The following is a 22,500-nucleotide window of genomic DNA, read 5'->3' on the forward strand; positions in this document are numbered from 1 at the left end:
GGGAGGCATGTGCTGTAGAATCTCCAAAGTTATAGGTGTATCAGTCATGAATTCATCAAGAAACTTCACCTTGTGGCTCTGTTGCCAAGTAGTGGCTCACTCTGTTACTTAGTCTCTTCATCCTTCTTTTTTGCACTTTCATAATCTTTTGGAGAAGCTACACTAATTCTTTGATATTTAACATTTCCTGAAAAGCATAAAGAAATTCATGTAATTCTCAAATTTGATTATGGGCAGTTATTACATAAATTTGCATAGCAACAAATGCTGCCAGAACATACCTAAGATTTATGATATCCTTGTCTAACAAATCCATTAACAAAATGGGATATTGTATAAAACAGACAGTTTAGTCTACCTCCGATTCAAGTAAAAATTGTATCATGGAGTATAAAATCTTTTAAAAAAAAAAGAGGGGGTGTAAGTCAAATTCTCTGAAAACTAATTATTACTGTTGATGGATAGGCAAGTTACTTTTGTTTTTTTCCCAGACTGTTCCTCAGAGCAGGAGCAGAGAACAGCAGAAGAAGAGTTAATGAAAGGGATACCTTAGCATAACAAAATTAGATATCATTTATACGATATAACATTAGTGACAGTGTTGCTTATTGTAATATGTAAGGAACATACTAATACCTTATTTCACCCTGGAAAGCAAAACTGACGTGCTTATGCACTTTTAATTCACCTTTGCTTGAATAAGAATGCCTTGTCTCCAAATTAGGATGTGTAAGGGCTGTTATTAAGGCTTAATAAATTCTGGTGAATGAAGAAGTTGAACTAGAGTATATCAGTTTTGCAGTCCTTTCTCCAGACTCCTTCGTAAATCCCACAATCGGAATAAACTGAAAAGCAGAATCTGACAATTCATGTGCTTGGTTTTTAGGATTTCAGTTTGTTAGTAGATTTTCTTGATTAAAAAAAACCAAAAAAACAAAAAAACCCCAAAAATCCAAAACCTTCCTGTTTATTTATTTAACTGCAACAAGTCTGTACTCCACATTTAGATGTCTTGTGGGTAAAACCCCTACAGAATCATTTCCTACTCCCCTCTTTAAACATTCCAGTTTCAGCTTCATAAGGAGCAGTAATAGTAAATGGAATTTTTTTCCTTGAGGTATGGTCCTTTCCATACTAGAGGTGAGATAAACAAGCTGAGCCTTGGTGTCCATGTTCCTGTGTGTCCATAGGCAGCTTGGGCATTCTGGGCACGGCACCTTCACTGTTACTGCTCTGTGGGGTTCGTGTACTCAGTGTCAAGTGTGGAGTTGTCCTTCACAGTCTGTTGTAAGGTCTGTGCCTGACTTGAACCCTGGGAATACAGTGCTTTTAAATTTGCCCTAACATTGTCAATGCAATTGTATTTAAAACTAGAATGACCTGGTTTGGTGTTTTTGTATCTGATCCATTTAAGAATTTATCCTAGGATGTCTTCTGTTCCAGAGGGTAGTAACTAAATAAGTCAACAGATTCTTCATACCAGGTTAAGGGACTTTTTCCAGCATGTAACCTGAATTAACTTTTAAAAACCCAACCAAACCTATGAAATATCTCTCATGCTTGCATAAAGTGAAATTGTAGCTTTAACAAGTCAGAGGCAATGTTTTTACTGTTTATGTGTTACTGAGGAAAAGAGTCTACTTTTGTCTCCCCTGTAAATAAATAAATAAATAAAGTGTCGTCCAGCTGTTCTGGAAGAAGTTATTGTTGCAGAGTAGTTCAAAGGGTTAAATTGCATTGTTCTGTTCATTGCCAACTCGCTTCAGGAATCTCCTCCCTCGCTGTTCAGTCTACATGGAAATAACTGGATCCTGGCCAAAATGGGGCCACTTTGCCTGTGCACTGCTGCATTGAGTTGATCCTTTATGCGTCACGATACTGATATTTTAGATGTGAATACTTAAAGTTACTGAAACTTCTTGCATTTTTAAAGTATCAGGGAAGTATGTATGTTCCTGTTGAAAAATGGGTTTTAATTTCTTCTGTCATTTGTAGGAGCTTTTGTTAGTCACAGCACTTTTTGAGGGCTTCAACAGTGATTAGCATTAAAGTTATTTTACATTTTAAACATAAGTTTTTCAGGTTTTTGTATCTGTGATAGAATTTGGTGTATGTGTGGCATCTGTTTTTTCCCAGACACTGATATAGTATGGTCTTTCTGAAAAACCTAGCAAACATTTTAATAAAATTAGATGTTCACGTATCATTTTAAAATGTCCAGTGTCCTTTATTTAAAAGAAAGGGAATAATGGATAGGTAGTACCATCAGAAAATATTACTTACAAAACCTTATGGGTAAAGTGAAACAATGTTACTGTGGTCCAGTTGCACAGTGGAGGGGCCTTGTTCATTTTGCCTGTTTTGCTGGCCTTGAGGTCAATAGAAAGTCTTGAGGGAAGAAGAAAGGCTTTCTTTCCTCCTGTCTTTGCATCTACAGCAGGATGTGTGTGACTTCACTTTAGACAACTTATAGCCCACACTGTGTCCTGCCTTCAGAGGAGCTCTGGAGTTTTCTGCCTTCTGGTAAAGCTGCTTGTGAACTCCACAGTTCTGCGGGGCTGCAGCCTCCCCACTGCTGTGGGGAAGAGCCTGTGCTGGGTGCTCTTCCTGTTGAACTGCTGTGTCAGAAGCACCTCCAGGTTTACAGTGGACGTGGTAAAACCTTGTCCTCGGTCACAGGTCCTGACCTAGTTCTCATTAGTGTCTGAAGCCACTGGTGCAGCCACTGCACGTCTCCCTGAAGTTGCTGTTCTGTGAAGCAGCGGTAGGCTCTTCTCTGGTAAGTGCAGGTGGCTTTCCTTCTGGGGACTGTGTGGAGTACTCTTAAGCAATTTGGGCACTTTTATGGCTTTAAGTGTGTTGTTTCCTAGGAAAATCTGATTTCAATTGCATATAAATGGAAATTATGGACATTTTCTTACCTGATTAATTACACTGGCAAAGTAAACATCTAATTTTGCTTCGGTGCAGTGGTGGCTCTTTGTTTCAGAAACTGATGTGTGCATTTGTGTTTTTCACAAATTTGGTCTTGGAATTAAAAGTCTAGCAGCTTTTATAACTTCAGTTTAAGGCCAGTGTTCATTTTTGGGTCAGACATGCTGATCAGTATGTCTCAAGCTTTCTAAATACTTGTTGGATAAAGCTGGGGCCCTGCCCTTGGAAAGCTGGTGATCTGATTTGACCTGTGTTCAAAAATCTCAGGGCACTGGCTTATTAATGTGTTTGGTGTGAGGCTTGGGAAGTGCATGTGGGTTCACAGAAACCTAAAAATAAGCAGTATTTGGGTTAAACCTCTTTATTTGTATGGACTCATGACCCTGATGGCAAAAATAAATGTCCATGCATTTTTTGGTGCTGCTGCCACCAGTCATGAATATTAATAGAGGGAAAATATTTGAATTTTACGTTGGCCTCAGATGCTTTCTACAGAATTAGAGGATGAAAGTGGAAATTAGTGACTTGACTCATTCTCGTGCAGTTCCATGTAGCCCGAGTAGCTGAGTCTCTGTGACATCGGGGTGAAATTTAATGTCACAGTAAAGCAGGCAGGAAAAACACTTGGCACCAATGTTTTCTGTTCAACAAATTGTCAATAAGGCATAGAGTGACTGCTTCTATAGTGCAACCCTTTTTATTCCACAGGCTGTTAAACTTAACTTGAAAAAAACATTAACCTGAGCAAGCTATTTTCTGTGGAGTAAACTGCTGAATGCAGCAAAGAAGCCAGGGAGACAGGCTGAGGGATTTGGGAACTTCAACAGTTGGTGTGACTGAAATTTCTCAGGTAAGGTATGCCTGAATCATTCAGGAGTTTGCACTTTGCGCTGCCAAAGATCATTAAAAAATAGTAAGGGATCCTACCTGTTCTGGCAGAAAATTTGTCCTGATTGCAGATCTGATCAGTTTGACCTGAGCGTAGGAGAAGGATCAAGGAGGATTTTTGGTTCTGTCTGTTCGTCTGTCATTCAGTCTCCAGCTGTCACCAACGTACCAGCAGAGAAAAGTGCTTTTAAAAAAAAAATAAAAAGGTGCTGGAAGACTAGAAGTGCTCTGGAAGCTGCAAAAAAACCCATGAGCATATTGTACATGTGGAAGTTATTTTTCACAAAGCCTGAGAAGGAAGGGCAGGCTCATAGATTTGAGGGGCAGACAAGCCTCTGATCTCAGTGCAGACAGGTAGTACTGAAAGTACTCTGAAAGATGGGTTAGAACTTGTGTTTTATGAAGATTTTCAGAGCCAAGTTGTGGACTCGGTATTGTACGTACACGGTTAGGAAACTTCCAGCTCTGTTCAAGGGCAAATGTGTCTGTTATTCACTCCCAAGTTTTAAGTGTTTCCATACTTTGGTTAGCAGGACTGAAAGACCCTGTCACCTCTATGACCAGTTAATTTTTCTGGTTCACTGAATGTATCAAGTTGCTGATCCCTACAAATTAGTCTTCTATTCTCTAGATCATTTTTGAAGCCCTTCCTTGAACTCTGATATTTCATGTCTGTTACTGAAGTATGCTCATGAAAACCAGAAATAATATTCTAGTAGTTTTTTTTCAAAGTTAAAGAAGGTAATTTTTCTATTTGTGTGTTGTTTGGTTTGTTGTTTTTTTTTTTAGTTTATTTTACTATTACAGTAGACCACCTGGCCACAGCATAACCTTTGTGATTCCTATGTAGTGATCTATGACAGCTTCTAAATTCACTTTTAATTTTGCCATTTCAGCACTGAATAATTCTGGCTTAATTTTTGTCTTCATTTGTACTCCTTTGCATTAGCTGTGTTAAAATGAGTTTTGTGATATTACACTATTATTAAGTAAAAAACAGAGGATTAAGTGAGAAGCTTATTTGAATTGGGAGTCAGATTTCTGAAATAAAATTGCAGACAAATCAGCTTCAGTGGGATGTGGCAGTGTAATTATGAGAACTCATTTCTTTAAGTTGAGATTCAACACACAGATTTTAATCTCAGTGTTGGAGTGACTTCATAAAGTAAATTTATCTGAAAACCATGATACTGCTCTGAACCTTAACACTGAAGGCCAAGGTTTTGACTGAACTGTAAACAATTATTTCTAGGGCTCACAGACACTGAACTGTCTATGGAAAGGAAAAGTGTCTCCACTGCCATTACCACCTGTGACCATCGGTGCTCCTCTGGTGGAAACAGTGGAAAAATATATGATAGCTTGCAGAATTCATACTTGCACACTGTACCTGGAGAAATGCAAAAGGCATTGGTGAAAATCCTCTTTTGTCATTTGCATGCAAATTTTCTGATATATTTGTGAAGCTTTTAGGGTTTCAGCAGAAAAGCTTAAAGTGTCTGTGGCTTAAGATACTTATGCAGAGAGTTTCTTTCTGTTATATGAACAGTGCAACATTTTATGTTACAATGTCTGTTATCACTTTCCCTAAGCTTTCATGAATTTATGTACTGAACGCCTCCAGAAGTGCTGTATGAGAAGTGTATGGAAAAAGTACATAAAGTTACTAAGTCAAAGAAGTGAAAGCAAAGTAATTTCGGTGTTGAAGCCTCAAATTCTTGGAGGCTAGAAATGGCTGTTTTGTTGTTTGTTGTGTAAACTGCTTAGCAGGAAAATTGGAGAAGGAAAGGATCTGAAGAGGAAAAGGGAATTTAAAAGTCTAGGACTGGGAAGAAACAAGGGACCTGGTCAATAGGAGACATCAGTTAACAGTTTAAAGAGGGTTTTTTAATCTGTTTTTATTAAATCTTAATTTTAATACTATTCCTAGTCCCATTTTTTAGATTGGGATTCCTTACCATTTTTAATTATCTTGGAGTGAGCTGTTTGTTGGAAGTTTGATCTTTCCAATATAAATTAATAACTCATGTTAGAGGGGGTTGAACATGATAATGATACCAGTGGTGAGCATGGGCTGCAGCTGTACCTTGCAGTGACGGGAGGGATAGCACAGTGTGCTGGCCTGTTCCTCCTTGTGCGTCATTCTCAGCTTCCTGCAGAGTCCAGTCTCTGGGATACAATGCTTTTCCAGGTCAGGGAGGAGAGGTGAATGATTACTGTTTCTAAAAGTTTGAAACTCTTGGCCCTTTAAATCCTTTATTACAAGGAGGGAAGTAACCTCTCTCTATCTTAGCTTCTAATGTAGTTTTAATGCTGGCCTCTCTCCTCTTCTCTTTGCAAGGACTGAATTATGTATTCTGAGCCATACATATTGAAACTTCTGCAGAATTTAGACAGATATATTTAACAATATCCCAGCTGAAGCTGCCCACCTAAATTCTGGCATAAATTTTAGGTGGGCTTATGCTATGTTAGAATCATACAACATAGAACAGCTCAGGTTAAAAAGGTTCTTGAAATATCAACTGAGCCAGCCTGTTGTGGGAAAGGGAACCTACCTGGGATTATCTAACACCCCGCCCGGTTGTGTCTTGAAAACCTCCCGCTGATGGAAATTCCACCATTTTCCTGGGGAGGTTCTTCCAGTGATTGATTGTTCTCAGTGTAAAAGAGTTCTTTCCTATATCAAGATGAAACTTCTCCTGGTGCAATTTATGCCTGTTGCCCCTTGTTCTCTCCATGTGGCTCCTTGTGAGGAGAGAGCCTCCATCCTCCTTGTAGCCACCCTTTAAATACTGGAAAAGTGTGATGAGCCCCCCCCCAAGCATTCTCTTCTCCAGGGAGAAAGGACTTAACTCCTTTAGCCTTTCCTCATAGGGCAGGTTCAACAGTTTTTGATCATCTTCATGGATCTCATTCTGACCCTTTCCAGTCAGTCTGTGTTTTCTTGAGCTGTGGAGGCCAGAACTGGGCACAGTACTCCAGGTGTGGCCTGACAAGGGCTTGGTAGATTGGGATGGTCACATCTCCCATCTCTGCTAGTGGTGCCCCTGTGGTGCATCCCAGCATCCAATTTGCCTTCACTGCTGCAGCAGCTTCACTGCTGACTCCTGTTGTCCACTGGGACCCCCAGGGTCCCTTCAGCAGGGGATCCCAGCCTGTCTCGGGCTCTTTGGCGCTGTCACTGCTGCAGGACCTTGCACTTGTCTCTGTTAAACTCCACACTGTTCTTGCCAGCTCACTCTTCCAGCCTGTCCTGGTCTGAGAGCTGGCTTTCCCTGCTGGCACGTCCACCTCTCCACCCAGCGTGGTGTCATCAGCAAACCTGGTGGTGGTCCCATTATCCAGATTATTTGTGGTGATGTCAAACTGTGTGGGTCCCACTGTCATTTTCTGGGGGTGCCCCACTTGTGACAGGCTGGCAGCCTGAGCTAAAACGATTGATCAGTGCCCTCTGAGTGCACCCTGTGGGCCGGTTTCCTGCCCGTTTTGCAGACCACCCATCCAGTCACTATGTTGCTGGTTTGTCCAGGAGAAGGCTGTGGGAAACAATGTCAAATACTTTGCTGGAGATTTGTTAAACAGTATCTGCTGCGCTCCCCTCATTGATGGAAAATGTCATTTTGTTGCAGGTGATCAGGTTGGTCTGGCATGATTTGCCTGCCATGAATCTACCCTGTCTTTAACAATCACCTACTGTGTTTGGCTTTGGTAAAGCTGGACAGCAATTACATTGGTTTACAACCTGATGTAGTTACGTGGTGGCTCCTTAAATGTTCTCTTAACACAGCAGCCTAGAAAGCCTAACTTTTTTATGTAGCCTTGAGATCACTCACAGCCCACTGTGCTGGGTCTCTTATTTCAGTGTTTTAGAGAAGGTGAAAATAGGAAAAAATTGCTTACAGAGTCTGTGAATTTCAAATAGACTTGGTCTATTTTTTTCCTTGTTTTCTAACACAGTTTATTTTTTGAACTGTTGTTGTAGACACTAAGGCTTGATATTACAAATATAAAATGCAGTACTTTTGTTCAGATAAACTTATTGTTGGTTTTTGCTAAATTTCAGAGTCCAGTATTTTGCAGCATCTCTCTTAATAAGCGAAATGATGATGCTTACATTCAGTACAAGATAAATAACTGTTCTTGTTCGTGAAATAGTCTTTTCCTGTTTGAAAACAAAGAGCAGAGGAAATTCTGAAGATGGGAAGCTGGGAACATTTGCTCAAAAATAATATAATTGTTCATGATATTAAGTACACTGTCTAGTAAGTAGTACAGTCATGATTTACTTTCTTTATTCTTAGACTTCCTAAGATAATGCCAGCTTTTCCTTTTAAAAGTTCAGTAGGAAACATTTGAAATGGCAAGAACAAATCCAGTGTCATTGGTGCCAAAATGCTCTCACTGGAGATGATGGCAATTGTAGTGCAAGTCATAAATAATTTCCCTATTGCCAAGTTATCTTAATTTTTTAAGGAGAATGTTTGGCAAATGTTATTCTAAAGTAAAGGAAAATTGGAAAAAATACAGAAAGGATCAGAACATCGAGTGAAGTGCTAACAGTGTAAACTTATAAATATTTTTGCAGACACCAAGTGATAATGAAACCTTATTTTCTGTAGAGGGATGTTCTGCTTCCTTGCCATCTCCCCACCAACTCAATTTTCACACTAACTCGGTCTGTTCGCAGCGGCTCATTTACCTCTTGGGTTTCTTGCTGCCCCACCCCAATGCTGCCCAACCCTTTCCCTTCCTCTTCCTCCCTGTCACCTCATGACTTCCCCATGCAGTAATTTCAGCTCTGTATCTTTCTGCAGTCCCCTGACTCTCCTTCCTGGGCCATAAAATTACTCTTTTTCAGTTTTTTCCCTGTCCTGTTCTGTTTGCATTCAAAACAGAGCTCTCTCTTCCCTCCCCCTGCCATCACTCTGCCTGACTTGTCACTTGCAGGAGATTTTTAGGTAACTTCTACTCCTCAAAGACTGTTGCTTGCACAACAGGAAAGAAAACAAGTTATTTTGGTTTGTTACCTCCTCGTGCTTTCCCCAGTAACTTCTTGTCAAATCTGTTTTCACCTCTGTTAGGCTTAGTGGCAGAGTTGTGGTGTGAGAGGAGATAACTTGTTGAAAGAACTGTCAGAAAAAGAATAGATACAAAGCAAATCACTGTATCTTTGTCAGAATAGGTCTCAAAAGTGACCTGTTCTGGAATGGAGTGTCCCGATCTTTGTTGCTGGTGACTGGGATTGTATCAGCAATTGAGAATTTTGCTGCTCACTTACTTTACAAGTTTGGCACAAGGTCCCATACAGGTATTTTACTCCCGTGTTATTTTCTACAGAGAAACTCTAAGCTATCAGGAAGAGAGCAGGTTTTGTTTAGTTTTTTTTTTTCTTCTCTGAAATGGCTTGATTTTGTAGGGTTTTGATCAGATAACTCTCCTGAACTTAAAAAAAACCCCAAAACTGTAGTGTAGTTTTTTTCTTTTTTACACATGCTATCTTGTGAATTAGCACTGTATTTTAAATTTTTCAGAAGTCTCTTAGGTTCCCTTGTCACAACCTTCTTCCTGCTTCTCAGGGTGTATTTGTATTCTGACTTGGCCTCAGCAGACTTAAAGCTCTGTTGGTGTGGAGAGCTGTGCTCAGTCCTTCAGTGGCAGGGAGCCTTTAGGTCAAATTCCATTGACTGCAGCCCTAGTAAAAAACAATTTCCTCAGGGTGTGGAGGAGCAAAAAATAACCCATTACAACTTATTACAAAACAAAGCCAACCTTTAAATGATTGCAAAACTTCATTTTTTTTTCAGGAAATGTAGTTAGCTGATCCCTGCTGGTGGACATGTTGTGAGACATTTTGCATCTTCCCAATGTTCACATAGTATTCAGTGATGATGGTTCAGTGAGAAACATTGAACCTATAGAGGCAGAAGTACTTAGATCTGTCCCAACATCCGTGTATCAAAATGAGTTTAATATTAAAGTTTTGAGCATGTTTATTAACTACAATAAAATCCTAGCCCAAATCCATTTTTTTAAAAAAAATATATAATTTTTTAGATTTCAGGATGGGGTTTTTATGTGCCTTTAAGTTTTTGTAGACTCTTGTTGGATATTATTCACTGTTTTACCCGTTTACATTTCTTTGGCTACATGTGCATCATCTGAGTACTGAGAAATGCAATTGGTTTTAAAAAATTGAGATTTTTTTCTTTCTGAATGATAATGTTAAAATTTTTATGGCATTTCTGTTCTAAAACTTTATTCTTTTTTTTTAACTTAACTGTAACACCACTCAGTAACATTCCTCTTAATTAAACTGTTGGGTTAGAAGAGTATGGGGAAGAAGGGCGTTTTGAATTATGAAAGTAACCTGAAATATTAATACCAATTTCAGAGTCTTTTGTTGTAAACAGTGCTCAGTATCTGTAAATGAGCTATACATTTTGTAAAGCTGTTTTCCTGAATGTATTTCACAAACAACCTATTTATAGCACTTGCTCACCCATCCACATCCCCCGTGTGAGAAATACATTGTATTCTTGGGCACATGGTGTGACTCGTGGGATGGTCCCCTGGAGGGATGGGAGTTGGACTCGATGATCCTTGTGGATCCCTTCCAACTCAGCATGTTCTGTGACTGTGAGTTGACTGGTGGCTCTCTGATGTGCTGGTCCATTGACCACCACGTACATAAGTATTACATACTTATTAGCTGAATGGATGTCTCTGCTTCTCTTACTGTAAGGTGCTGTTTTGATTTTGTCACAGATGTTTATTTTTCTTTGACCCCCATAGTAATAGATGTTGTTCCCTCTGTCTGTCTGTATTTGACAATAACTGCTTCTGACAGGAGGGTTTTTTGTGCACTTAGGTTTTCCAGCCACAGCTTTTTCAGTTGAGGGTGTGGCTTTTTCTGACACAATTGCATTAGAACTGGCTCTCGCATAAAAACCCTTATCACGGCAGAAAGTCCTTTGGCATTGCAGCTTATCTTGCGTGGGGGCTGCAGTGCACTACCTCAGAAAGAAACTGTCTGTGCTGGAGTGTTGTGGGTGTGAAGACAGTCTTAATTTTTTTTTTCTTTTTTTTACTGCCTTGGCAGCCTGTTGTGATTTTCAGCGTGACCTTCCAGTTTGTTGAGCCACTGGCTGTTCCCCAGTGTGCGTTCAGCTTCACTGTTCAGATTCCTTTTATTTATTTATCGGTATCCATATTACTGAAGCTCTTACTGGAGAGTTCATCATGCCTTACTCCCAAAAGGTTTTTCAAGGAAACTCATAAATAAATTTCAGTGGCTTGTGCAAAATGTTGTCAAGCACATCTGCTTCTAATTCAGAAGTCAATACCTTTAACGTGTGTACCTGACAGCCATTAAAATGAACAATTACTGATATAGTTATGTTAAACCAGTTAATGACTAGACTTTGGCATGGAGATGCCATTAATTTTGGGTATCTGCAAAACTGAGGTATGAAACTGATATTTAACCTCAGATATAAAATGATCACTTAATGTTAAACATTGTAGTGGCAATAATTGCACATGTAAATCGTAGTGGTGAAGCAGTAATAGCTTCCCAGGACCTTCCTGAATGCCATCTTATACCTCAATGGAGGAGTAATGCAACTTTAGCAAGATACTGTGATCCCACTTTAATGTTGCCTCTTAGGGACCAGCTTCTTTCCAGTGTGAGTAAGAAACAGTGAGGTAATTATGTGTCATTTGGAAATAGCTCTTGGTACTCCGAAAGTAAGATGGAATTAGTGTAAATAATTAAATGCAAGATTGTGTTTGCAGATGTGTGTACAGTTTAATTTAAATAAGACTGTGCACAGACATATTCAACATGACAAACGTAGTCTGAAAATCGAATGCCTCAGCAGGCAGGAGAGGGCTGTTGTTCTCTGCTGGTGCTGAGCTTGAACTTCATAGTTTTCCAATACTTGGTTTTAAAGTAAAGACACATTTGGGGCTCTGCTCAGCAGAACGCAGGATAAATTCTGAACTACTTGAGTGGTTCAGTTTTTCTTTATTTGTGGTCTTGTTCTTGTATTTGTTCTTAAACTCCCTGATTTTTTGTGATAAGCAGAGGCTGGTGAAGCTGTAACTGTAAGAGAATAAGACATGTTTGGATCTGCAAACTGTCATTTTTCAACAAATCGCTGGACGTAGAGGTGTTAGTATGTTTGATAGAGCTCAGAAGAGGGGTTGTAAAATGGTAGTGGGCCTTCAAAAGCTTTTTTGAGGTAGGAAATGGCAGATGGTGCAGGCTGGAGGTTGTGAGGAGGAAGACAAATTAGAAGGGGTGTGTTAGGCAGCTGAAGCTGCCAAAGAAGAGGTGTCTGCTTTGCTGTAACTTCACTTGCTTAAAACTTTCTAGGTCTAATACCTTAAAAGGTTTTTCTTGTGGATAAAAGCATTTTTTCTTCTTGCTATACCCTGTATTTCTTCCTGGGTGAAGGAAAGCTAGTAATTAAAAAATGAAGATGTGTATATAAGCCTACTTTAGAGAAAAAAAAAGTCATCAACCATGACGTTTTAAGCCTAAACTTTAAAATTAAGTACTTTAAACTGTGCAGAGGTGTCTTTGTGTGTTTATTTAGTAACTCAGTGGGAATCACTGAGCATTTAACTCGAGTGTCTTAAGTGCTCACATAGATTATCATAGTAATATCCTCTTCTGCAGAGTCAAGGAAAATACTTTTATTTTGTTCATTGTGTTCAACTGTCTCAATTCAGTGGTTTGTTCATTCTGAAATAAGAAACAAGTTGAATTTTGAAACTTATTTTCTAATATAAGAATTAAAGAGCATGAGATCTCCTAAATCTGCGGTCCTGAAGTAGACAGTTTTCTTCATTGCCATGGATTTGTTTCAAAATAGTGTAGGTAAACTTGCCTTTTTTTTTTTGTGTGCATCTACATCAGAAGTGGTTTTGGCTAATAAATATGGAAATAAATTACTAAGCCAATTAAAATCCACAAGCAAATACTATTTAAGACGAGTCCCTAAGAAAAATCTAAAAATAGCAGAAGAATAGACACGTGTATCAAAATTTACTAGTTATAACATGTTGAAGATTAATTTTTATTTAAGATATATACAGTCTTTCCTACTGCATAGCAAAAAGAATTGCAATGGCTTGATAATATCAACACATTTTAATGGTGCTAATCCTTGCAAAACTCCACATGTGTAACAAAATCGACTGTTTAAATTGGGCTTCTCCTTACTGTGTGAACCCCAAATCAAAATCAGTGTTATTGAATTTAGTCTTAGTTTCACCTTCCTGGGGCAGGGAGCTAGATTCCTCTATTTTGTTCTCTTTATTTAGTCTCCCATCTCTAGGAAAAGACCTACTAGCTTTTCTCAGCTCATTTTCTTAATGAAGTTGCTAAATGTTATGATGGCAAGTGGTTTCAAGCTTGCTTATTTTGTGTATAATGTAAATAATTGCAGTTTGATGAACTAGCAAGCCATTCAGAGTTAAATATTCCTATTGTAGCTCAGTGAAATACAGTTTGTGTTAGTGACATTTGTTTAGTCATGTACAATATGCAAAGAAAACCCAACTTTACTGCAAAAGCTTATTTTTAATTTGATATGTCAGATGACCAGGAATTGGAGGTTTGAGTCTCAAAGTGTTGCAAGGGTGGCTTTATTGAACTGGTTTCTTGTCAGTGGAAGGCTTCAAAAAATCTAAGAAGGATTTTGGAATGAAGATTGTAATACTGTGCCCAGAAAAGTGGGATAATGTTACACAAAGGGATTCTTGTGAGTGGAAGAAGGAGGTGTGTATGAGCAATACCAGCTGAGCTCTCAGCCTCTCCAGTAGATACACGCAGTTGCTGACTGGAACATGTAAAACTGAAATGAACCTGGCCAGAGGGTGGGGACTGTGTGTGTCTCTGCTTTCCAGGTTCCAAAAGCCACATGCTAATGTAGTGATGTGCATGGTGTTGAATGGTCCTAAAACAAATGTAAAAAGCAATGCCCCGGGTTGCAAAGTCAGTATTTCTGAGTTTGTCTCCAGAAACGTGTTCCCAGTCTGAGCATGTTTCATTGGGGTTGACTTTCCGTATTAATGAACATGTGTAACATCCTAATTTCTGTAATTACTCAAATTCTGATTTCTGCAGTGTTATTTTTATGTCTGCTTTAACTTTTTAAGAAAAAAAACCCAAATAAGCAAAAAAGCCCCAAAACTAGTGAGTTTAGACCTCATGTGTCTTGAATGTCTGTCATTGTTTCTGAGAATGTTTGAAGGACTTCTTTTCTTCTGAAAATTAGGCTGTTTAGACAACTTAAAGAACTGGAGACAGTTTAAATGGGAGCTTTTGCATTAGTTTTGTGTTGCATATGTAGCATATTTGACTTCTCATAAGTATTAGCCTCCTTGTCCTACCTTATATATTAAAGCCTTTTTTCCTGCTCTAGAATATTGCTGTCCAATTGCACAGGCAATTTGTGTTTGGGAAGCCATGCTAATTTTAGGTGGTTTTGAACTGTTACTCTTAAACAAGAAACACATGTAGTTCTAAAATCAAGGAAGCAAGGAAATAATTATTCCTTTTTTCTGTCCCTCTTCATAGGTACCTTAAAACTGTGCTATGAATGGTGATTCTGGTGTGGGGGTGGTGACTTCACCACCTCCAACAACAGCCCCTCACAAAGAGAGGTATTTTGATCGAGTTGATGAAAATAATCCAGAATATTTGAGAGAGAGAAATATGGCACCTGATCTTCGCCAGGATTTTAACATGATGGAACAGAAGAAGAGAGTCTCCATGATTCTTCAAAGCCCAGTAAGAAAAGAAAATGCTCCATCTTTAAAGTGATAAATTTAATGTCTCTATTTTCAATATCAGAATGGAATTGGAGAATTTTGTGGTATCTTAGATCCATTTGTTCTTTCCTCTGATTGGCTTTTCCTGATTTTTTTCCTTGTGCTATCTGGTTGAATTTTTGCTGTCTACTCATAAAGCAGCTCCTCAGTCTTGCTTTCAGAATTCTCCGTATAATCATCAACATTTTTTTAATATTTTCTTTCTAGTCTTTGTAAGACATTTTTTTCACTTATTTTCATGTATTCATTTAAATATTTAAATGTATCACTTTTTAAGAATAGCTTATACAGGCAGGTCTGTCCTGTACTTGGTTTTTCATATGTAATTCAGACATATGCAATATTTTTATATATCTCTTTCTGAAAAGGTGCACAATAATGAACTATGAAAGACTGACATTTAATATTGAAGATGTTCCCTTGGGGAGAAAGTACACCAAATTTCTCTCATAACATTTATTCATTTTGTAATAACTGGTGGGTGACTTTAGATACAAAACATTTCATGACAGAACTTCATTCAGAATACGGATCTAGTGGTAAATTTATAGGGTTTTTTGTTTTAAGTCAACTAATTTTATTGATGAAAATAATAATAAGTCACTTAAAAATTAAAATCATTTAATGGTATGTACTTCTCCTTCTGTACAAGTCCCAGTGTTCTTGTCAAAAGCAGGAGCTGTCAGCAGTAGTAAAAAAATCTTGTTTTCTTGCCTTTAGAGATAAACTAAAAAAAAAAAATCAAGAAAAACCAACCAGGACAAATGTAAACAACCCCTTGTTCAAACATGCTTTAAAACTTCAATGGCCATTGCTTTCTGTGTTCCTGAATGCCTTCTTGGCAATCAGTTCCCTGTGAGCTATGCTGACAAATTTCCTTTTCTTTTCCTTTCATGTTTTGTGTTGAAGCCGATTGTACATTCTTCTCCTTCCAGAAATTCATATTAGTAGGTTGAATGAGTTTTGGTGTTATTTGAAAAGAGAATGCTGGAATTTCCATTAAAGAAAAAACCCCAACTGACTCATATAATTGGAACTTCCAGAGAGCAACGTTTTCAAGTTACAGTCTGTACCCAGTAACTCAGCCCTGAGGTCTTTTTCAGAAGAGGTGTAGGATGGTTCCATCTCCATGCTAAAAAAAAGCTGTATATGAAAGGTTGAAGTTCATTTCAACGTGCATCACAACATGCAATGTCTTGTTGCTAGGCCTTCTGTGAAGAACTGGAATCCATGATCCAGGAACAGTTTAAGAAAGGGAAGAACCCAACAGGTTTATTGGCGTTACAGCAGATTGCGGATTTCATGACAACACACGTACCAAATGTCTACCCTGCAGCACCTCAAGGCGGGATGGCTGCGCTGAACATGAGTGAGTGCACCTCCAGCCAACAGAGCTGAATTCCTTTTCCTTTTTTTTTTTTTTTTTTTAAATAAAAAGTACTGTGAAGTTCAAATGCTGTCCTGTTCTGCTCACAGGAACATTGCAAACATGAAATGAATTGATTAGTTTCTAAATGCCACAGTGGTATGCAATGTGATTCATGTATATAATTTATATCAAAAGCTATTTGAAATGTGGTATCTTAATTGAAAATTAAGCCTGATAAGTCAGTGCTAGTAAAAAATTTAAAGATTTAAATATTGCTAATTACCACATGGTTTGTCTGTGGGAAAATAAAATGCTCATTAGTAATCTGGTAACAGTGAAGGTCTTTAGAAACTAATTATTTTTGCCATTGAAATACTGTTTGCAGCTTTCTCCTGTGAAGTGAAGCTTTAGACAAGAAACATCAGCAAGCAAAACAAAGAAGGAAAACAAAACCCAGAATGTGCGAATGCATGTACACACAGGTTTTGTGTTCAGATAACATAAATCCTTGCCTGTGCTCCAAAATAAATCTTTAGTTTAGACTGTAGCGTGGCCTGGTTCTGCTTTATCACAGTTACTTTTAACCACATTTCTAATTGCACTGTGACTAGAACTACAGTATTTGTATTTACCATAATCTTCCTCTCTCTAGCTTGTACTTAAATTTTCCTAATTAAGTGAACCTGTGTGCATCTTTTTAGATGTGTAATTCTCCTTGTTAGGAATACTGAATCATGTATCTCACAAAGTGGAATATTTGGGGTCCCATTTTTCTGTTAACAGTGAAGATGTATTTTACAAACAATCATTAGTTTGAGAGAGGAAAAAATATTTTGCTGAGGAATGCACCATCACCTTAGCACTAATTATTAGAGGGAAGGAGATGAATGCTGCGTCTGCCAAAGCTGAATAACCCCCCCCAAGACTGTCATTATATTTGTGTAATATAAATTATTACGTGATTGTAATGAAAATTTATTATTGACTTCTTAGGTTAATATGCTGATATAAACTAGTAAGAACAACTACTCTAATAGTGGGGCATGTTGTTAGGTTTGAACTGATGCTGAATGCAACCCCTCTTGTGCTTTTTTACCCCTTGTCCTTTCCAGGTCTTGGCATGGTAACACCAGTGAATGATCTGAGAGGGTCGGATTCTATCGCTTATGAAAAAGGGGAGAAGTTGTTACGATGTAAATTGGCAGCTTTCTACAGATTAGCAGATCTCTTTGGCTGGTCTCAGCTTATTTACAATCATATAACAGTGAGTATTGAATCAACAGATAACTGAACCAGTTGTTTTCACATACAAGAGAAGTGCTTCCCTCCCCTGTCATTTTCTCTTTGTGTGTAAGAGGAGCAAAGTGGCATTGAAAGCATTATAATAGTGAAGAGACTTGTCATTGCATCTCAAGAGTGAGAGCTGGAACAGCTTGGATGTCAGCTACCACAGCCTGAATAGAGTCTTAAGAGAGTGTACATGAAACTTCTTATGATGAAGTTAAGATTCCTGAAAGACTCAGACTTTTGGTATCTTAAATGCTTTAAATAATTGTATGTACTATTCTGCAAGGTGATTTCTTAGTTTTCTTGCTTTTCTTGCAAAGTACTAAACTATCTTAGTCATTCAGTGGAGTTTTATAATTCAAGGCACCAACCTTTTTGAAAAAGAAGCCGTAGTATTTCTGAACATGAGCGAGATACTTAGCTTAATGCAGCGTGCCAACAGTTTTCCTTGTGACTGAATAATCATTGGCATCCATAAGAATAATGACAAGGAGGTCAAATCAAGGAGGTTTTATATGCCAGTAGAATGATCAACATGAGACTCATGAGTAAAGTCACAGCTGTGGTGTGCAGCCCAGTCAATTGTTGTCCTAACAGAGCTGAATTGTTTGGTTTTTTCTACGTAGTAGAGGTTGTCCTTTATGTATTATCAGTTCTTTTACTTGCAGTCAGAATGAAACACGATAATCTTATTATTGCTGCTTTTTGAGATTTCAAAGCGTATTATTTGTGAACAGTTGAAGCTGATAAATGATACATGTAGGCACAGGATCAAGGCAGTGTTGGTGAGATCATTTGGTTCCTTTTGTAAGGGAACATATACAACATAATGGTTCTTGTAAACAACTCTGTGCCACCCACAGATTTTTCATACGTGACAGGAGAATAGATTTTGTAGAAGGGACATTAATGCAGTGAAAAGATTACCAGGCAAGCAGGTTTAGAGATGGCTTTCTACTGTAAAGTTCAGCCCTGGGAATGTTTGTGTGTTCAGATAAGAAGACAAATGTAGTGAAGGGTGTCATGCCTGGGGAAGGGGTTGAGGCCAGGGCATGTGACTCGGGGAGAATGCCTCGAGTTTGCTTTCTTTGGGGAGGAGCGCAAGGAAGAGGCCAGTAGAGGTGATACCAGTTGAGGTGGAAGACAGTCAAAGCACTTGATTGGAATGTGAGATTCTGAAAGTGGTTTAGACGGTTTTGAATGGCAGAGGTCCTGGAAAGCTCTTGGTTTGTCAGCAGCCAGTCCCAAGTCATAGTTCTCCTGGCTTTTACAAACTCCTCCAGTGAACAGCATTCTGAAAGGCGACTGATAGATATAATTTACCTTCAGAAGCTGATATGGAACAAGGTTACTATATTTACAAAACAGTCTTGTTTGTGTACCCATGCATTAAGCAGTTCTAAGACACTCCTTTGGAATGTGGTGAACGCCTACCACTTTATGCAGAGCTGGAGTTTGACTCCAGGTTTTCATTTTCAGTGGATGCTCTAATTACTGGATGATTGCATTCAAGTTAAAAGCTGCCAGTGCACTTCTGAACTAAGAGAAAAGATACAACAGCCTTTTGTGAGGGTCATAAGCCTGTGTGTTAGAGGAGAAACGAATTGTGAGGATGTGAGAGTGTATGCCAATATGGGCATATCAGGGAGGTGGGTGGAATATTGCTTTTCTGGGTCATTATCAGTCACTGACAGTTGCTGTATGTGGAATTGTTCAGACTGGTGCAGTCCTGATGCATAAGCAGAATTACAGAGCATCAAGAGCTTTCATGTCAAGTATAATAATGTGGAGTAAATTTGAGTACCTCCAGGGTTTTCATGTCAAGTACAATAATGTAGAGTAAACTTGGGTGCCTCCAGGGTCAGGCAGAATTTGAGATAACAGGTTTACAGAAGGTACACATCATTCACCAGGTCTTGGTTTGCTTTGAGACCGTGAGCTGTTTATTGGATCTAATCCTAAAACAAGGTGGTTTGTGAGTCTCATTGCTTGTTTATCGTGCATTTGAACTTTCTTATTAGCTCTTGGGGCACTTGGAATAATTCCTGTTCTTTGTCTTGCATAAATAAGAGATTTTCTAGATCATTTACACTTCAGTAATGAAGAACTATTTTGGTGATTCATAAAGGTGCAGTTTAACTTCACTGGTTCAGTTTAAGGTTCTTATGCTGTAGCATGTTCCCAGCTGGTTGTAAAGGAAACTAGATCTGTACTAGGAGCTTTTGAGTGACTGATCAACTACTTATTTTAGAATTGTTTTCCCCTGCAATATAATTATATCAAAGTATATATGAATTTAATGTTGCAAGTAGTAGAAGACATGAGGTAGTAGCAGCATAAAGTAGCTGCATCTCAGGAAAATGCAAAGCTCATAAATAACTTCTAATTTAAAAAACCCAAACAACAAACAAACAAAAAACCCAAAACCATAACACAAACCACCCAAACCCAAAAGCTGGGTTGACTCACAGTGAAGTAGGGAGTTGTCTCACACATCTGGTAAAACATATGAAGCCTTTTAATTCTCCATTGAGAGACACCTAAACTACCCAGATGTCCTGCACTTTTCAGTTTAGAGACTTTTAAGGGATGTGTCCCAAGATGTGATTGTTTTGAAGCCAAAATTATTTTGTATCATAAACTCCTGATTGTGTGAATGAGACAGGAGAACAAAAACACAAGTGAAGGTTGGGATGCTTGGTAGAAAATCTGCAAGTACTGCTGTACTACTCACAGGTGTCTCACAGGAACCAGCATCAATGATGAAACCCTGCTCAGCATCAAGACGTTTTAGATCTGTGGGCCAAATTCTGGTGTTTTCTCACACACTTCGATTTCATACCTTATGTCGTACTAGAGGAGAAATACAGTTGGAGTGTAAACCCATTCTACTAAAAAAAGTAACTTTTTTCTCCATTTCTCCCAGTATTGTTTCTTTTATCCATAGTAGGTGAGTTGTCACCTGTCACAGACTAAAAGGGTTTACTAAATTCCACTAACCTGAAGGACTCTGGCGTGTACCTGCCATCTGGTTTCGTTCAACACAAGTTAATTAACTGTGCTCTGTGTTGATTATCTGTTGTAGCACACATGAGTCATATTGCATATGTTACAGACATACTTGTCCATTCCATACTCAGGAAGCGAGAGTGGTTTGGGGCCTTCTTGCATGCTTTAGTAAAATATTCTTATTAACTCTTACTCTGGTTTTATCCTTAGGCCAGAGTAAATTCTGAGCAAGAGCACTTCCTCATTGTACCTTTTGGACTCCTCTATAGTGAAGTCACTGCATCTAGTCTGGTAAGCAGTTAGTAATTTTCATAGCTGTAAAATATTCATATATGTATGAATATATATGTCTGTCTATATATCACTGTTGAAATGCTATCCTAGAGAATATTTTACTCCTGTGTAACATATTTAGAATAGTTTTATTGAACATGGTTCTGGTACAGCTGAGGTATCTCAGAGATTTCTTTGCCCATGTTCACCACCAGGTGTCCTCCCATTGATCTGCCCTGTAAGGAGCCAGGACATTTGGACTGTGAATCATCTCATACCCTTGAAAGCTGCTGGTTGTTGGGTCAGGCTTGTCTGAAATTAGGCATTTCAGACATAAATGACGACTTATGGTTTTAGAGCTTCAGCAGTAGATGCTGAATTAAATCAGATTTTTGTGAGTATTGATTCATTCCTGCAAATAATTCTTTTCATTCCCAGGTTAAAATCAATATTCAAGGAGATGTAGTTGATCGTGGAAGCACTAACTTGGGAGTAAACCAAGCTGGTTTTACCTTGCACTCTGCAATTTATGCAGCTCGACCCGATGTCAAATGCATCGTCCATATCCATACTCCAGCAGGAGCAGCGGTAAGCACCTCCTGCTTTGTCTTCAGTTCTGTTCCCCCCACTTCTCCCAGCTGGAAAATAGCTGGGTCCCCTTAATCATAGATTTGCTTCCTTCCTGAAGAGCAGAAAACCTTTAAGTCTGTCTTCAAATATGTGGTTGTGTTTGAATCAGTCAGATCCTCCTCACTTGCAGGTTATTTGTTTAACCTGAGTGCTTAGACAGTAAACTGAGCTCTGTGATTGGAAAATATGTATTTCATATATGTGTCCTTTACCACAAAAGACCAGATCTTTTGACAGTGAGTCATAAAAACTTGAGCATATTTTGTTGGTTTTGTAAAGCACAGTTTATCAAGGTTTTCTGAAATATTTGAAACTTTTCCAATTATCTCTCATTGAAGCAATTAGTTACAAATCAATTCTGCCTCTTTGGAATGTTTTGAGAGAGTGACTGTCTTTCAAAGTTCAGTTGGAATTTTTTTTTAATTAATTGATTAGTCACATTAATACAACCATTTTAAGGATAAATGATCAAATTCCTAAAATTGTGAATTATAAAGTAGTCTTTTTAAAAGTATTCTTTAACTTTATCTGCAGTGCTGCAGAATTACGTGTGTCAGAGTTCATCACTTAAGTTCTTTTGGCAGGGAGGCAGGAGGGAGTGGAGTGAAAGCAATGAAGAATGCAGTTGATTTTGGGTTTTGGTTTGTTGTTATTTTGTTTTCCTGTCTTTTTATATTGGTGTTGCTGTCATGTAAAAGCAGTCAGACCCAAAATCAATGTGACTTATATCCAATCCAAAAGTTATCATAAATAGAAGCTTTAGGGATAGAGTCTAAGACCACTATGTATGTACTTGTAGAGATAGATTCATATAATATATAAAAATATATATTTTTATTATAATTCTTATATTAGTCTGGTTTTCCATTTTTTCTATTGCAATAAGTTAAGTCAGTTGTTTTAATATTTCTCAGGTTTCTGCAATGAAATGTGGTCTCTTGCCAATTTCACCTGAAGCACTTTCTCTTGGGGAAGTAGCTTATCATGACTACCATGGTATTTTAGTGGATGATGAAGAAAAGGTGGTTATTCAGAAAAATTTGGGGCCTAAAAGCAAGGTCAGTATTTACATCTAGAATTACAGAGAAGGGGTGGGGGCAGTGTGTGTGTGAGAGGTATGTTCTTCAATCAAGAGCAAATGCTCTTTAACCAAGAAAATTCTTGCCTTACTGCTGTTAACTTTCTTTCAATGTCTCTCTAGGTCCTTATTCTCAGAAACCATGGCTTAGTATCAGTTGGAGAGACTGTTGAGGAGGCTTTCTACT

At 38.3% G+C, this 22,500-nt stretch overlaps 1 protein-coding gene across 15 annotated transcripts in view; it reads left to right on the forward strand.

Annotated features, from left to right (window-relative positions):
- Nucleotides 1-22,500, forward strand: part of ADD1 (adducin 1) — a 63,562-nt gene that overhangs the window by 17,275 nt on the left and 23,787 nt on the right. For all 15 annotated transcript variants that reach the window (XM_027686661.1, XM_027686662.1, XM_027686667.1 and 12 more), the window contains exons 2-8: nt 14,414-14,626; nt 15,874-16,036; nt 17,149-17,300; nt 20,543-20,623; nt 21,044-21,193; nt 22,150-22,293; nt 22,437-22,500. The exon at nt 22,437-22,500 is cut by the window's right edge and continues 35 nt beyond it. In XM_027686661.1, coding sequence (XP_027542462.1) covers nt 14,432-14,626; nt 15,874-16,036; nt 17,149-17,300; nt 20,543-20,623; nt 21,044-21,193; nt 22,150-22,293; nt 22,437-22,500 — 949 coding nt within the window. In that variant the 5' untranslated portion in view covers nt 14,414-14,431. The remainder of the gene's footprint in view (nt 1-14,413; nt 14,627-15,873; nt 16,037-17,148; nt 17,301-20,542; nt 20,624-21,043; nt 21,194-22,149; nt 22,294-22,436) is intronic.

This window comes from Neopelma chrysocephalum, unplaced genomic scaffold (assembly GCF_003984885.1).
Source record: "Neopelma chrysocephalum unplaced genomic scaffold, ASM398488v2 Primary Assembly neopelma1_71, whole genome shotgun sequence".
Taxonomy (NCBI): Eukaryota; Metazoa; Chordata; class Aves; order Passeriformes; family Pipridae; genus Neopelma; species Neopelma chrysocephalum.